At 38.6% G+C, this 17,275-nt stretch overlaps 3 protein-coding genes and 1 long non-coding RNA gene across 4 annotated transcripts; 1 reads left to right on the top strand and 3 right to left on the bottom strand.

Moving 5' to 3' along the window:
• Window positions 1-103: 103 nt before the first annotated feature.
• Window positions 104-1,009, bottom strand: LOC5518995 (rhodopsin, GQ-coupled). Its single transcript, XM_001638868.2, has one exon. The coding sequence runs from the start codon at window positions 1,007-1,009 to the stop codon at window positions 104-106; it is 906 nt and encodes a 301-aa protein (XP_001638918.2).
• Window positions 1,010-3,520: 2,511 nt separating this feature from the next.
• On the bottom strand, window positions 3,521-10,073 carry LOC5518996 (neurogenic locus Notch protein). Its single transcript, XM_001638869.3, has 10 exons — window positions 10,003-10,073; window positions 9,833-9,919; window positions 8,681-8,733; window positions 7,732-8,050; window positions 6,972-7,112; window positions 6,562-6,678; window positions 5,739-5,852; window positions 5,504-5,617; window positions 5,287-5,400; window positions 3,521-4,785 (listed from the first exon to the last, which is right to left on the bottom strand). Exons 3-10 carry the CDS (start codon window positions 8,681-8,683, stop codon window positions 4,418-4,420), a joined length of 1,290 nt encoding a protein of 429 aa, XP_001638919.3. The 5' UTR covers window positions 8,684-8,733; window positions 9,833-9,919; window positions 10,003-10,073; the 3' UTR covers window positions 3,521-4,417.
• Window positions 10,074-13,599: 3,526 nt separating this feature from the next.
• LOC125568374 lies at window positions 13,600-14,267 on the bottom strand. The gene is made up of 2 exons (XR_007312304.1): window positions 14,057-14,267; window positions 13,600-13,686 (listed from the first exon to the last, which is right to left on the bottom strand). It is a non-coding gene; the product is annotated as an uncharacterized LOC125568374 (long non-coding RNA).
• On the top strand, window positions 13,848-16,538 carry LOC5518946 (protein dpy-30 homolog). Its single transcript, XM_001638819.3, has 5 exons — window positions 13,848-13,993; window positions 14,076-14,134; window positions 14,959-15,009; window positions 15,295-15,437; window positions 15,789-16,538. Exons 1-5 carry the CDS (start codon window positions 13,975-13,977, stop codon window positions 15,859-15,861), a joined length of 345 nt encoding a protein of 114 aa, XP_001638869.2. The 5' UTR covers window positions 13,848-13,974; the 3' UTR covers window positions 15,862-16,538.
• Window positions 16,539-17,275: the final 737 nt, after the last annotated feature.

Here is a 17,275-nt window from a genome sequence, read left to right as displayed (position 1 = left end):
AGACATTTTGTACTGTTTTAAAACTTCGTCGTCACTGCTGGTTTGTTTTAAGGAAGAATGCCAAAGAAACGTTTTTAAAGGTACAGTTTAATGTATCATGCCGTCATTGTCGTATTACGCCTATAGGTCGATCACGTGCGCACTTAAACAATAACATAAACAGCGCATGTCTAAACTCATTCAACCGCAGAACATACACCAAAGGGTTCCCAATCGAGTTGAGAAACCGCATCCCAGTCGCAATCCACGTACTTAAGGGCGTGACCTCGTTCACTGAGTAAAGCGCGAGTAGCACGGAGGTCGGGGTGAGAGTTAACAGAGAAAGGGCTGTTACGATGAACAACGTTAACGCCAGCCGTCTCTCTCGTCGCTGAGACTTGAGCTGTGCCGTGTCCGTCACTTGGCGATGCGCTCGGTTCTGTTGCTTGAAGGTGATGAGGATGATGGAGTAACATGTGGCAACAGTCACAAGGCCAACTACCAGAACAATACTGGCGACGATGAAGTACAGCTTCGGGGAGCGTATGACGTAAATACCAGTCAGAACTATCGCGGCTCCCCACTGGATAGCAATAGCCAATGAATACGCGCGATTGGTGAGGTTCCGATGACGTATTGGATAGACTATGGCGCACATGCGCTCTAGAGCGATCAGTTGCAGTCCAAGTAAAGAGCCAGCGAAAAATAGGACATCCGTAGTGTTAGTGCAATTAACCAATAACTCCTTGTTATGATTAAACTTGAATTTTGTTAATGTTAGTCCATGAATCGCGACCACTGCTCCAGACATCATGTCAGAGAAAGCCAAACTGAGGACAAAGTACACAGAGCGCCTGCGCAAATGAGCATTTACGGCAAACACAAGTATTGTAGTGAAGTTAAAGGAAAAGATCAGAGAGCCCTCTGCCATATAAACCACTGCAGCGGTGAGAGAGCCCGGTGTGTCGCTATCTGTATTGTTACTACTTTTGGAAGAATTGATTCCATCAGACCAGCGATGAAGAACCATAGCTGTGCTTGAATAAAAATGCCCATTTAAATCGAATGTGACGCACGATACGAAAATAGTATTACGCGAAGTCGCTTAGCTCATGAAAGTAACGCGAATAGGTGGGTTTCTGTTGTTATACTCTGTTGAAGGTTCGTTCAACGGATTGCCCTGTTACAGGCCAAATGGTGAGGTGGATGTGATTTGAGCGGAAATTAATCAAGCTTTTGTGATAAAAGACACCGCGCCTGTACTTCTAATTGACATATGCGGGAAATCCATCTTTACAAATCAAATAAATGGGAACAAGTCATCAAATAGAGATATAACTCCGCAATACCTTGGTACCCTTTATTTTACTTTGATGCATACGGAAAATAAAAATAAGTGACATGGCATATGGTATATATTGACGTTAAATTAGTAATTCGAGTATTGCAATAGATATTACGTTTCTACGGTGTCCTTTTTATCAAAGTTTGTATCGTGCTCTTCCGGTAATACATACTGTATTTGTTTTGCGATATATCATGCATTTCCATTCTCAACTAGAAGATTAGGCAAGTACAATATGATTCTTTTTTCTTTATAAGATATATATTTCTTTATAAGAGATATTTCATTCAATGCTCACACTTGAGTGTTTCAATTTTATCACTCAATTCAGTCAACACCACATTATCTACATGCGTATACTATACAAATTATGATTCGTTTTTTACTGCAATTTTCAATATACAGATTTCTGGTTTCCGTCATTAAAACTAACAGAACTACATTTGATGCTTTTTGATTGGTCAGCTCATTGCGAAGAGATGGCGTGATTGTAACCATTTCCAGTGCTGGCCAATGAATCCGCATCTAAATACACGAAAGCCAGAAAGCGATGAAGCTGTTGGAAATCGCCGGCGAAAATTTACAAAATATTGTGAAAACTGCGGTAAAAATAGGTATCAAATATCTTTTAAATTTTGCTCTATTAGGCCGTACACTATAAAAAAAGGAGTAATAAATATATCAGCTCCAATGTAGACAAATTTTCTCTTTTACAAATGCCAATTCACTGTTATTACCAATACACTGATAAAATTACCTATTTTTTGGCCGCCAAGGGGTTTGCGCCACCCTTCCCCCCTCCCCCTGTGTACTTCCTCCCCCTCTCCCCTGTGTACGCGCCTGCACAAATAATAATTCACGGTTAGAAAAGCATGGTTCAAAATCTAGGAATTGTTTTCTAGTGTGATTTTTTGTCGAATTGTCCTAATGATGAAGGACCTGGAAAGCTATTCAAACCTAGAAGTTCATAGAACTTTGCTAATGCTTCTCGCGCCCCGGCCTACATTTATTTAGTTTCATCGTATTACATTGCTTGATATGTGCTTCATATACAAGCGTTCGCACCCCCTGCACCCCTCCTGGGTACGGGTATGATATATGCACATTGTTTTATACGACTTGTGGGGCATTGCGTGACTCGGCTCTGGCAAACCTGCTTGACATTACATAAGGTATAATGCAACAGCTTATGATACATTTGTTATTGAGACATAGTTGCGCTACACGAATTTTGGTGTCCCCATTTTCTCCGTAGCTGTTTTTCTGCCATTGGCGTCGCAGGAGGAGTGCGATTTATTTGGTTGACCCAGAGTTGCTGGATTCCTGGTTTAGTTTCGCACGAGATTGGTCAGCGGTCCATGTAGCGGTAATGACACCTCTAATGCTGATTTCGCCGTACATGTAATAGATTCTTTAGCAATATTGTCAGTTTTCTTTGTTCAAAATAATCATTTTAAAAATCAGTCTGCATGTTGTGATTTCATTCATCATCATCATCATTAGCACAACCACCATCGCCATCACCTTACATTGTCATATTTTTACTTGTTGACCACACTAAATCTTTCATGAACCTTCAGGGCATGCGCTAGGCCTCTGTCACAAACAAGCACGCCCTGACAGAGATGACTACGTAGATATTGTTTGGGATAACATCACCCGAGGTTTGTCATGGTTACCATCAACTCGGATACCATCACCCAAGATTTGTCAGGGTTACCATCAACTCTGATAACATCACTCAAGGTTTGTCATGCGACCGCCTGTTACGCGACCGCCTGTCACGCGTCCTACTGTTACCCAGTCCCCATCAGGTAAAGTTGCCTCTTTTTCCTTAATTTTTTTTATGTTCTATCTGAACTTTCCAAATGCGAATATTCGACTTAAAATAAGGCGCAGAACTCTCCCAAGGATGCGCAATAAATAGAATGTTGACATCTCTTTGAAAATGTGAAGTTTCTCTTGTACTCACGCAAATACTGTATTCGCGCGTTTAGACTTTGTTTCAAAGTTTCACTCCATACCTAAAGTTAATTTTGTAGTATTCAATGAATAAAAGTTCTTCAAGAAAGTGGCCAAACAAGTAAAAGTTAGTACTTTATGGCTGTGGCTACATTAAAATATATTCGGGTGGGGAAGGGGGAGGGGAATCACGCTTTTTCTTGCATTTGCTATAAAGGCAGACAACAATATCCCTTTCGAAATGTTTCATTAAGCTTTTAATTTTATCGAAAAAAAAAGAAAATGAAATGTTGTTTCCAATACTTTTCAAGACAGTGTTCCAAACGGCTAACAAATCTTTATACAAGAGAACGCATTTAAAGGCATGTGATGATCCCGTTCTGTAAACTGACCGTACCATCCCCAGTATTAGCATAAGCTACTATTATACTACTACTACTACTACTACTACTACTACTACTACTACTACTACTACTACTACTACTACTACTACTACTACTACTACTACTACTACTATTATTATAGGGGATTAATTTATTCAGTATTAGGTATTAAGTATTAAGCATACAAATCGAGATTTGTCTAATCCTCTTGTAGCACAAGCGAATAACTGGAAAATGCATATATAATACATATAACGGATTCTAAGCCCCAAGTTCCATATCATCAATTGCTCTATGGTAAAATATTTCAAACATGGCAGCTTTTGCGTCAGAATATTTTGCGCATTTAAAATTGTGCATGATGTGATGATCCCGTTCTCGTGAAACCTCTATCGTCGGCCTCGAAGCGAAAAACTTACAGGCCTTGCAACGCCTCCAAAGAGCTTAAATGCTAGAGATCAAATATCCCAGCCCATATTGCTCTTATTGTCAATAGCTAAGGGATCTGTTAAATAAGAGACTAATCTAAAACTTCGACTTTACTGTTGTGCCTGGCTATATAAAAATAGCATAATGAAAAATAGCATAATTTTTAAAGGTGAGCACAATATGGGTATAATGTTTATGAAAAACTAGTAGTGCAACTTATACTAGCAAACTCTTCCAAGTGCTACAATTTTCTGTCCAGATGCCAGTTATAAGAGCTCCACCTAAGAATCATAGAGCTATTCTTTAAAACTAGTTACTTTTACGTGCTGCAATATCTCAATGCGCAATTCGATGTTCCAACAAGTCTGTAAACGTAGAATGAATCACCGCAGTTTCTTATTTGTATGTTGACGGACCAGTTACAGCAGTTACTACTCCAATGGAAGCAAACCTGACGAGTAACGATGCCCTGTGCAACTGTAGGATGGGCACCGTTGAGCCACCCGGTGGCGTCCGTTTTGCATTTGTTGATAGGGACACACGACGTAGGCATTCGAGTCCCGGCAGATCCAGTGAATCGGTACCATTTTGTCTCTAGGCTTTTGTCGCACACTGCGGCTGTCTTGGGTTGGTTGATATTACGTGTACCATCCGTTATCTGTGCGTAGGAGCTGCATTCACTGGGCACTAAAATACAATATGTCTATCTTAAAATACAGTGAAAACACTTTTAAAACGAGTGTTTTAAGGCTAAAGTTTGTAAATGCAAATAATACATCCGCAAATGATACATCCATCGGTATGTCCACTTCTGTTTTTCAAGAACCTGTTTGGGGTTTAGCTTATGTGCTTTTGATTTGTGGTGCCCAAATGGCGAGTTTTTGGCTCTCATAGACTGGGGTTTAATTTACTAATACATGCATTTCCTGTGAGAGGCATATGCGGTTATGATTTTTGGTTTGTATGTTATTTTTAGTTTGAATACAGGAAAAATGTGCATGCTTTGCGCGATCTTTAGAAAATACGGTAGAACTGGGACGAACCGTTTTTTTAGGGCCTACAATAATTGGTCGTTGCAAGAAACCTCTTACGATGCAAGTCCCTTTGAGATAAGTTTTGCTGTATAGCCGTCTTACCAATTGTTAATTCAATTATAGATAATACAGGTAAAATCGAATTCAAGCATACCGGTTTCACATCTTGTTCCTATGTAACCCGATGCACATGAGCACGTGTATTTATTCACGCCATCTAAGCACGTCCCCCCATTCAAACATGGATTACTGGCACACTCGTTAATGTCTGCAAAGAATAACAAAATTGGATTTTTAAATCCAATGAGATAAATCCAATCCAATCTTAATCCAATGCAGGACTTTATAAGTGATGTTAGTGTCATACTCACTGGTTTCACAGCGAACACCAATGTAACCAGGGACACAAGAGCAAGAAAACAAGTTCACGCCATCGTTGCACGTCGCTCCATTCAGACAGGGACTGCTTGCACATTCATTGATATCTGCAGAAGAAAAAAATGCTCACATCAGTTGTTTTGTAGACGTTCAAGATAACGCTACTACCTTTTTTTAAATATAATGCAAACGTCGCGTCATCTGATATTGGCAGATTCCTGCTCATACCTGTTTCACAATGTGTCCCTGTATATCCACCAGCGCAGGTGCATGTGTATTTATTGATGCCGTCGACACAAGTTGCGCCATTCTGGCAAGGGCTCCCCGCGCAGTCATCCATATCTGAAAATATACAATGAATTATACACAAGGAATACATTGCATAATACATACACTGTTTGTCAGTTTTCAGTGGTTAACATATTAAGGAAACGTTGTCGTTTTGGGGTCTGAGAAAACATTCTAAATTGGTCAAAGATGACCGTAAGTATTGTCTTGCTCTTCCAATTACAGGCTATACAGTTTACGAAGCCCCCTTGAGACGGACACCTTAAAAAAGAAAAAAATTGCAGGTATTTAAAAAAACCACAATGTTTTGCCAAATTTTCTTGATATGTCAACGGTGTGCCGCGGGCCTTCCTATATATTTGGTGCCTCCAAATATTTTAAGCATTTCCAAATACTTTGAGAAATCCTTGATATGCCTCTGAGATTCTGTATGCATTGCTGTCCATTTACGAGAGTAGTTCCTGCTAAAAAATACGGCTATTTCTCTTTTTATTTTTTCAAAACGGAAAAATATTTTTTAATTGTCATTTTCCTTTGGAAAAACAGTGGAAATATCTAATTTGTCTAACATTCTTGGTAATGCTCGATGTAACTCAAATCTTGAGATGAACAATGGATAGAAAAAATAAATTTCTTTCATAGTTTCTAGGAATTTTAACATTTCATGTTTAGAACTGTTTAAATTATTTCAAATAATATTCTGATAGATATCACGGATTTTGAAAATAAAATCATAATTTGTACGCCAGGGTAAGTGTCTCACTTGTTTCACAATTTGCCCCTGTGAATCCACTTGTGCAAACGCATTTGTAGTTACCAGATCCCTGATAATGGCACGTTCCACCGTGTTGGCATGGGTTGCCTGTACATGTCTCCATCACTACACGAAAATGAATAATGATTAGTGATTTGCATTCCAAAAAGAGAAAAAGTGCGGGCAGAACCTATACCCAATGGTTATTAGGTCAGGCGCGTACCGTATACCGGTAGCCCAAGTAACTAAACCTTGTGTAGAATTTCAGATAATGAGCGTCAAACAAATGACCAATTTCAATTATTTGAATTTAGTTTAAAGCCGGTTTTTTTGTCAACCTCAATTTTATGTATAAACGACGAAATCAAACGAAAACAAATGTAATAATAAGAAAAAGCTTTATTAAGGTTTGTGCTTACACCCTGTTGTTAGATTGCAATACCCCTGCATAACCGAGGAAGCGTTGATAAGCCAGAACACACCGCTGACCCCTGTGCTGGAGGCGCGCTTCAGCTCAGCACACGATGAAGCAGGCATCGATGGAACAGATCCGAGAGAAACTACATTAATAAAGAATATAGCGTATTGCTTGATTATTCATTTTTTCTAATTATTTGGTCTTATCATAACTGTCCCATGTTCCATGTTAGTATGGCCTGCCTATCTTGCCAGTTTGTTTTTAGGTCATCCCTTAAGGGACTTTGCAATAATTATCAGGAGTGGGAGGGGGCTGTAAAACCAGAGGGGCACCAAGTTAAAATGTTGCCAACATAATTAATGCAATCTTTTAGAACCTCTTTGCAGTTTCACTATAAGGACCGCTCTGTTCTAAAAATCAGTATTTTTTTCTCAACCCCTATCAGGAAAAATGAGCTTGCTGCTTCTCTTGATATTTCCCAGACACCTGAGCTCAAACTCAGAAAGAGGCAAACGATTTGCACATTTTGGTCCTAATTAGTCGAACTAAGAAAAGGGGTGTTGATGTTTATCCTCATGCGAAATACAATGCATTAGGAAGCAAGACGGGTAGAATGTAGGAGACTGGGGGGTGGGTCTTCGTAATTTTTAAAGAACGGGAGGGGGGAGGGGTAATTTTTCATTATTCGAAGCTCTTTTTACGGACCCCCCCTTGCACAGTCCCTAAGTTGCAACAGGAACAAACGAGCAGAACATCCTTACCTTTGTAGGGGTTCTCAAAGTAGACTGAGCCACTGTCCAGTCGGGCATCTTCCGGTCTGTGAGCGATCGTCCGGTTGCTTAGGTGACACGTGTTGCTGCTCATGTAATAATTCAAGCTCTGGCACTTAGCTTCTCCTTTACAGTGCTGAAAACACTGATGAATTTCCGTGTTTGACAGCATCATAAAGACGTAGCCAATAAGAGACGTCCCTTGCACTGACGTAAAGCACTTTGAAGCGCTTACACCTCGCGTGTTTAGGAATACATTAACGAAGAGGGCTTGACATATCTGGATAATTTTATATCCTTGATTAAATTTCTGCAAAACAAATTGTAAATGTGATCTCATTTTTTTTCTGCAAAAATCGCTTCCTTTTTTAATTAATTAGATAGAACTTTTAAATAGATTCTGTATTTCAGACACACGCACACAAATATAAAAATAATGGCAAATTCCAAATTGTTGTACTGTTCAATCCCGACTTTCCGACCAGATTTTGTAGAATGTTTCTCTTACTAATTTCCAAGAATTTTTTTAAAACTTTATTGAGTTAACAACATTACCTACTACAAAAAAGAACTTAGAAACAATAAATGGAAAGTCATGCAAAATGTATAAGATAACTCAAAAGGGAAGTTGCAACGGGACATTGCAAAACAACAAATTAAAAATTAAGGAAGATGAAAAACATGTGTTTTAAAATGCGAAAACGATCAGTACTTGAAGTGCACGTTAGTACATGGGCCTTAGAGTGAACTTTCCTTGGCAAAAGGATCACTGGACATACTCAGACTAAATTTAATTTTTTACGGTCCACTTTTTATTTTCGCAAACCAAATTATGACACTTGGCTAGAAAACAACATAACACTGAAATGTGTGCCAATATGAAATGAAAATTAGATTGTTTAAAACTGCCAAAGCTAGATAATAATTGTAAAGAGCCTACCATTCTGGCCTTTCTCGCTTTAAGGTTTCAACTGATGTGTAGTCTGCGCAATCCTGAAATGAGAAAAGGACTTCTTTTTGGGCCGCATAAGTTAACAATTAGATGAATATAAGTGGTGTAATAACGTTTTCTGTTCCTACGGAGAGTTGCCTCGGCGGCAGTTGGCGCAGGTGTGTTTGTTTTTAACGAAGTCAAAAACGAAATTAGTGGCTCTAGATTGCGGTCACAAACAAACTATCAGTTTCAAGTGTTCACAGAATAAATAAAGCCTTAGTAGTGGTGATAGAGTTTTTCATTCTCCTTTTGTATTATTGTTAGAAGGCTGCAAAAAAGTAGTGTTTTACGTTTTAAAATTTACCATCGGAAAAAAATTAATCAATCACAATAAAGAAATAAATACCTTTTTAGTAGCATTGTGTGGTTTAAATTTGAATATAACGAAAAAACAGAGATGATAAGGATGTTATATTTTTCGTGTGACGTTGTTAATACACAAGTTTGGAAAAATTAGCAATGTACACACTTTGCCACTTGCTGCATGTCATTTCTAATTCGTCAAACGATTTGCTTATGCACAAAATAACAGAGATACATAGCGGAAAAATGGTAATCGAGTTAATCTAATTCCTTAGAGAATATTAAGTCTTTTCATTTATCAAACAACTCATACGCGATAAACGGCTGGAAAAGAAACCTGAATTCTTGATGAGAAGCAAGAGTTTTCGCAGTTAAAAACGGTTGTTCGGGATATTAGTATTTACAGCCACAAGAACTTTCAACACTTTATTACAAAGGTTGCTGTACCAGCGAGATATTCAAAGAGCTCTCTCATGAGGTACTTAAAGAACATAATTAAAGAAGTAATTCTAGTATGTATATCACCAGGGAGGTTTTAAAAAATCCAATAAAAGTCCAAATTCAATTTAAAGTCCAATTTCACCAAACTTTCCTAGGGGTCACTTTTACTAAAACAAGAAAGAGAAATATTTCAGATATTACCTTACCAAATGTTACAATCCTAATCTTATTTATGACGTATTATTTTCGGTTTCTCGCTTTGAATATTTTTTTTTAGATACGCTTCTTGCAACTGTGAATATCTCATAAGAAAAATATTTCAGATATTACCTTACCAAATGTTACAACCCTAACCTTGTTTAGGACGTATTATTGTTGGTTTCTCGCTTTCACTTTTTTAGACACGCTTCTTGCAACTGTGACTATCTACATCACCTAGTACTTCTCAAGTACGAGAAAAAAATAGAGAGCACAAAAGCAAATTAGATTAAGGCCCCGTAGCCAGGAGGAACCGGACGACCTACCCAGCTCGGCGGGAAGGTCACTCAAAACTTGAGTTCACACTGTAGGCTTTAAAGAAAATAGACCGCAAATTGATGAACGTGCCCCCCAACTCGAAATCTTAATAATGCATTCATTATTACGAATGATAGCTGTCACGATAGTACCTGCAGACCGAGGATAAAAATATCCTTAAAATGTATAGTTTATCTTCACCTAATTAATTTAAAAAATGAAAATGTGTCTTTGTTTTGGACTAGTTCGATGTTTATTTCTGCTATATAGATGTGAAAATATAACCCTGCTAGCAGAGCTTTTTCCTGTTTGTTTCTTTCGCGTTCCCGTTTAACGAGAATTCCCCAATCTCGTCCCCAGAGCCCACGTACCTTTGTGCCAGCGGCAAGGTACAAGGCTCTGGGATAATCAATTTTTTTGTTTTGTTTTATCCGTAGCGCTACCTGACATATAGGGACGTGACATATGTGGACGCGTGGAATATAGGGACGTTCGTCAAAATTACCTATACGGACGCAAATATCAAGCGACTGAGCGCCTGGCTTTTTTGGTGACGTTCGTCAAAATTACCTATACGGACGCAAATATCAAGCGACTGAGCGCCTGGCATATAGGGAGGTTTGTCAAAATTACCTATACGGACGCAAATATCAAGCGACTGAGCGCCTGACATATAGGGAGGTTTGTCAAAATTACCTATACGGACGCAAATATCAAGCGACTGAGCGCCTGGCATATAGGGAGGTTCGTCAAAATTATCCATACGGACGCAAATATCAAGCCACTGAGCGCCTGACATATAGGGACACGTGACATATAGGGACGCTACGAATACGAGTCCGTGGCAGACAAGGGAGCTCCGGTTTTACTGCGCATGTTCAGACAAATTAGCGACCGGAACAATCTCGTTCCCAGAGCCCACGTACCTTTGGGCCAGCGGCAAGGTACGTGGGCTCTTGGAACGAGATCGGAGAATTCCCATGGTAACAGCAAAAACTAATTTTGCGCATGCTCAACGGGGTTCGATAGCGAGCGGCTGTCGGCAGATGTTTCTCCTGCTATACAAACAAACAAGAACGCAAAAGAACAGACTCGCGGACACGGATTTATAAGTGAACTGATAGGAACAAACAGAAAGAAAGCTCTGCTAGCAGGGAATGAAAATATACGCTGTCAACGCTAATGATAGTTGTACCATCGAAACATGCCATGATATCAATATCAATAAATATCATAGTTACTTTATCGTTACGAAATTATTTTGACGTTTCAACAAAAGCATCTGTTATCCATGTTTACGTAAAACAGGTAAAACAAAACTCAGAAATAAACCGTTCGCTCTGTTATGGAGATCTCCTACCCCCTCGTAAACACACACCACCAGCCCAAATAAGCTATCAAGTTTTTGCATTTGTAAAGTTTTATTTCGCAACGCAAACCGATATTAAATCATTCATGTCTATTGGTTGCTGTGCAGTCTTCTTTAAAAGTAGAATTGATGGGGAATTCTGAATATGGCTTGGTAAAAAGTTCCAGTCTATAATGGTTCTAGGGAAAAAGCTGTGAAGATAAAAATCATGTTTGCAGCTGAGCTGAATAAAGGCATGGCCAGAAAAGGACGTAGCTTTGGTAAAAAAATAACCTGAAAGTGAGTTTATCGTAATTGCTTAAATAAGCGTTATCCACGAATTAGGGCCTCCTCCTAATAAGGGCCTCGCCCTCGGGAAAGATATGGATAAGCGTCTTCACCGGATAAGCGACTCGCCTAAACGTTTTGCACTTTTAAAGACTTCGATGATGAAAGGGGGACTGTAAGTTGGAAAGGTTTCATGAAAACTGATAGTACTTCCTGACACATTATTGAGAGCTTGTTTTGAAATAGTTGGTGGAGGTAGGATTTTACCCTTGCACGTTGTTAAAATGCACTTAATACAGTTGAAAGGGATTTCGGAAATAAGCGCCTCCCCCTTCTCCAGTATAAGGCCTCGTCTGGGACATTAATTTTTTTTCCGGCAATTTGCCCCTTTATTTCATCTTATCCTTTTGCACACTCCTTCTGTAACAGACCACATAGTGGTCGCTGTTGTTGCTTTTACAATAAAAGTTCACCTGGTTAGCCATACATCATACCAGGTCTCTGGTTAGCCATTCATCATACCAGGTCTCTGGTTAGCCATACATGATACCAGGTCTGTTTTTTGTGTGTATCCCTGGACACCAGCATTCGATCTTGAGTTGGGAGACTTTGCCAAATCATCAAGTATTAAGTTAGTCCAAGAGATCATAAGATAACAGAGGGACACTTTGGTATTACCCGCGCGCCATGTCGATTCCGAATCTGGCTATTTTTTAGTAACAACTACCCAACCACTGCGCGTGAGCATTTTTACTCACCCTACCACCGCGCTTTGGCATTTACATCTTGTTGTTTGCCGCTGTTTTGTGACTTGAAACCGAAAAAAACACCCTATTTGCACAAATACCATCGAAAATTTCATTCTAGCATCAAGAATATACAGGCAGTTGCGATTTAAAGGGGATGTAGTACTTCGAGAATTGCAAGATTTCAAAAAGGTGTAAAAAAAAAAAAAGACTTCAGAGACTTCATTCAAAATCAGAGCGGAAAACCTCGTGCTTGAAACACCGCTTCCGCTCTAACTTGCTGCTTCTTCGTGGTTTCTCAACATTCATTATCTTCCTAATGGTCAAACAAAATCTGTAAGTTAGATATGATATTGATTTTTGTGAATATTCCGGTTAATTGAGAAGGAATCCAAGAAAAATACATTTCATAAAACTATCCTTGTAGCGAAGGAATGCTTTTTGTGATGATCAAAGCCAGCAATCTGAAGTATCTAAACTTCTCTAATAGTGAGAAAATAAAGAGGGAGATATTACTGTACTTCTTTGATGTTGTTTCTAGACATTTCTATAACTATTAAGTATATTATACAAGCTGGAGTCGGGATTTGAATCAAACGCGGTATCACAGCCATTTTTTCGCTCGGCTCTATTTACTTTCTTCTTGACTTGACTTCGCCGCTAGGACAAAAAAGGAGCAAATCCTATCCCGCATTGGTGGGGTGATGGTTACTAAAAATAGCCAGATTGGGTATCGACATGGCGCGCGGGTAATACCAAGAGAGCATATCTTATGCTCTCTTGGTAATACCTAAGTGTCCCTCTCTTATCTTATGCTCTTTTAGTAAGTATTAGCCGGGGCTCCATTTTACAACACAAATTTATATCATTGTTTTTCCACAAGTATATTACCATATTATTTCGCACTAACAACAACAGCGCCCCTGGAAGGGAAATTCTACAAAAAAGTCACTCCCATGGTCGTTGTGTTTTAATGCAAATACGAGGCCCATAGGATTTATCGTTGTAACTAGTAAAAGCAGGTATCAGCCCTATCTATACGAGGCCATAGGACCGATCGTTGTAACTAGTTAAAGCAGGTATCAGTCCTATCTATACTTTTTTTAGGCGAGCTTTGAATGTATCGAGATTTGACAGAGTTCGTGAAATATTCAACTTACTGGGGATTATTGAATTCTAGTGTCGTTTTATTGTTGCAGCGATTGTGAATTTTTGTTATTTTCTTACCGTGCCTTGATTCCTTGAGCATTTATTTCCATGTATTTGTATTGCATTCATTGCTGGCTGGTACTTACAGAAGAATAGTAAAGCTAAAAGATATAAGTAATTGTGGTTTGTGTACTCGAGCTCTGATTACAGGGGCTCGAGCTCTGATTACAGATTACACAACGAAACTTGACCGGGCTGGAGCGCGTTCAAATGAGGCACATCAGCAATATTAGAGGGAATTTAGTCTAACATACCGCCCTTGGTGTCAGCTAAAGTTTATTGGAAATTTGCGCGCCACAGGGCTCCCAGTGTTTTTAAAAAAACAATTATCTCCATGATGCTTTGCAGGCCACACGTCTTAGTAACCGAAACCCTCTGTCAAAGAAAACATGGCGGACACAAGCGAAGGTAAAAGAACTTTTATCGACCCATTTACCTCATTACTTCAAATTGTTTTCCTTAAAACCTTACCTTTTGGTTCATTTCTTAGTGCCATCAGAACAGGCGGCGGCAACAGGCGAAGAAAGCAACACAGGCCAACCGCAAGAGGTAAGTTTTTCTTTGAGTTACTCGAGATTTGACATAGTTCGTAAAATATTTAACTTACTGGGGATTATTGAATTCTAGTGTCGTTTTATTGTTGCAGCGATTGTGAATTTTTGTTATTTTCTTACCGTGCCTTGGTTCCTTGAGCATTTATTTCCATGTATTTCTATTGCATTCATTTCTGGCTGGTACTTACAGAAGAATAGTAAAGCTAAAAGATATAGGTAATTGTGGTTTGTGTACCCAAGCCTGTTTACAAAACTTGTGCACGAGATACTGTAATAAGATAATGTTGTTATGCCCGAGAAACTGTGTTTTAGGCGCTTATGAATACCCTAAACTAGATTTGTATGACCAAATGAGAAACTTGTGCTGTATGAATTCTACTTTTTTCGTTGAATAGCCATGGAGATAGAAAAGGCTTTTTACATGTACATTCCTCAAAATGTACACTAAAAGTGGTAATAGGAGATCAGGTATGATTATTTTATTGACTCGGAGAAAGGACTAGGTGGGCTCGAAACATCTTTAAAATCAGGATGCATATGAGATACTGTACAGAATAGACATTTGAATTATTGAGCATTCAAGCTGATTATGGGTAGCTGTTATGGATAAGCCTGAATAGCAGTTAGAATTAGAACCTTGGTTGCAGTTAGCCACTCATCTAGAATTTAGAAGAAAATTTAATTTCTTGTTTGCCGAAACAGCGTCTCATGACTAAATCTTGCTTCCATTCTCCCTCTCAGTGGTCCCTATTAGCAGACTCAGGGTGATGCAGAACGAGGTTTGTATGATAATGGTTCTGTTTTTTAAATCATTTTCAGGCTATGGATACTTCCCCTCAAGCTGAAATTGGTCTTACAGAAAACCTACAGGTGAGTTTTTTTCTTTAAACAATAGTTTTACTTTTTTATGGCATATATGTAATTCTTGATAATCACTACATGGGTACCAAAGATCCCTCCATCGGTGTGAACTTTTATACTTATAAAAAATACAGATTTCATTTGAAAGAAAAATCAAGAGCTTTAGTTTTTAACTCCTGTTTTTACTACTTTTTCTTCATGAAGTCTGTGTCACAGCCAAAAATGATTTGTAATAATTTACAGTTGCAATACAGGCTTCTTTTCATAACCATTGCACTCGACTCACATTTCCAGAAAATCATTGAGAAAGAGAAAGAAGAGGCCGACAAATCCACCAAGGCTAAAGTTGATCTGCAATCACTACCAACAAGAGCTTATCTTGACCAGACAGTTGTGCCCATCTTGCTTCAGGGTTTAGCAACACTCGCCAAGGAGAGGTGGGTGGTATTTATGATTCAGTGCAACCCAAATTGAACAATATCACTCCAGAGAATAAAAACCTAATATCAAATCAAGGAGTTATTTGAAGTCTTCCTGCGAAAAAAGAAAGAAAGGAAAACTGAGAACAAAATGATCTGCCTGCCTGATTGCCTCGCACCCTTGATCTGCTCTAGATAAATCAATGTGAATCACAGTAGAATTGAATAGTGCAGTGCTTTTGTGAACATCTTTTGTGTCTTTTATGTATTTCTTAATTTATAACCTGACTGTTTTTCCAATAAAATATTTTTCCAGCAAACAAAAAAACTAGAAATTAACATAAAACATATTTTCTTCTTTTCTTGTAGACCTCCAAACGCCATTGACTACTTGGCAGCCTACCTTTTAAAGAACAAAAGCCAGTATGAAGAGAGCCCTTAGATGTATACCGCCTCATATACTGCTTTATTTTGTATGTACATAAATACAGAGTTGCACTTTAAACAGCCTTGAAGCTTTGCATATTGCAGTTTTGGTGATATGGGTTTATGTACAATGTACATTGTTTTGCTAGAGTATTTGTCAAGGAATAGGGGAAGAAGTAAGTTTAAGGTATAGCCTGTTTGCCAGCTCTCACTTAGACTTAGCGAGGTTTATTTTGAAACAACAACAAAAAACTACCAAACACTATGGTTTACTATACAGAAGTGCTCTCTGAAACCATGCAGCCCCTACTTCGCTAGCAGAGGTTTCCCCCTCTCTCACTGGACACAAAAGTTGGGACCCCAGAATTAAAAATCATTTTTTACTGTTATATGCAGATAGCAGGCTAAACTGTCCAACAACAATCATCATATATTACAAGTGCATGATTTTTTCTTTCATAAACCACAAAATCATACTTTGATATATAAATGCATTCATATGCTCTGGAAACTCAATTTCCAGCTAGAACCAATTGATATGATCTGGATGTAACACATTATATTTCCGATGGTTTTAGTGAGATCTCCATGCATGTACATATGGTTTTAGCACCTCTCAAATGCCTTATCTTCTTGGAAAATTATGCAGAAACTATGACTAGCTGATACTGAGTAAAATTCTATATTATTTTATTGCTGATGTTTTGTTTTATTCTAAGATACTCTTATGTAATAGCACCCCCAAAGAATGCCCTAATTTCTATTTTCCACTCCACAGTTTACATTTTCTAAACACAGTCTTATATTTGACCTCTGTAATGATTTACAGCTATTGATAAAAATATACTTTGCAGGACACAGTTCAGAGTAGCTGGGAAGAACTTCATTTAGGATGTACCAGCAGATATTTGGGGTTCTGTGGTAATTTTTTTTGTATTTATTCATTTTTTCGCAGGCAATTTTTCAGTAAAAAATAAATAAAAAATGGGGTGATCATCAGCAAAATCAATTTCAACCGTAAGGCAAAGCATTTTGGGTGTGGTCAACAGCAATTCTTACCCTTAAGATAGCACATTGGGTGTGGTCAAAGCAGTTTTTAGCCCTAAGAGATAGTGATACTGTTACTTGTCGACAAGAAAGCTGTAAGTACAGGAAGGGCTCAGTTGTTTTATGGTTTACTGTAGACTGTAAAAAAAAATTGGGGGGAAGCATTAGAATGAGACCCTCATCCCAGTCTGTCCCAGGCACTCTTACTGGGTTTCCTGCCCTTGGAGATGAACCGTGAGGCAGCTTAGAGTATAGAAAGAGCTGTTACCAGGTTACCTCACAACTTTTACCAACCACAGGATGCCCAATCAGAAACTGGTAAGAACACCTGAGTCGAAGATGTGACAGTTGGTTAATTGAATACCTTAAAAGATAGGACTATC

This window comes from Nematostella vectensis, chromosome 7 (assembly GCF_932526225.1).
Source record: "Nematostella vectensis chromosome 7, jaNemVect1.1, whole genome shotgun sequence".
NCBI classification, from domain to species: domain Eukaryota; kingdom Metazoa; phylum Cnidaria; class Anthozoa; order Actiniaria; family Edwardsiidae; genus Nematostella; species Nematostella vectensis.
This window is presented reverse-complemented; position numbering and strand designations above follow the sequence as displayed.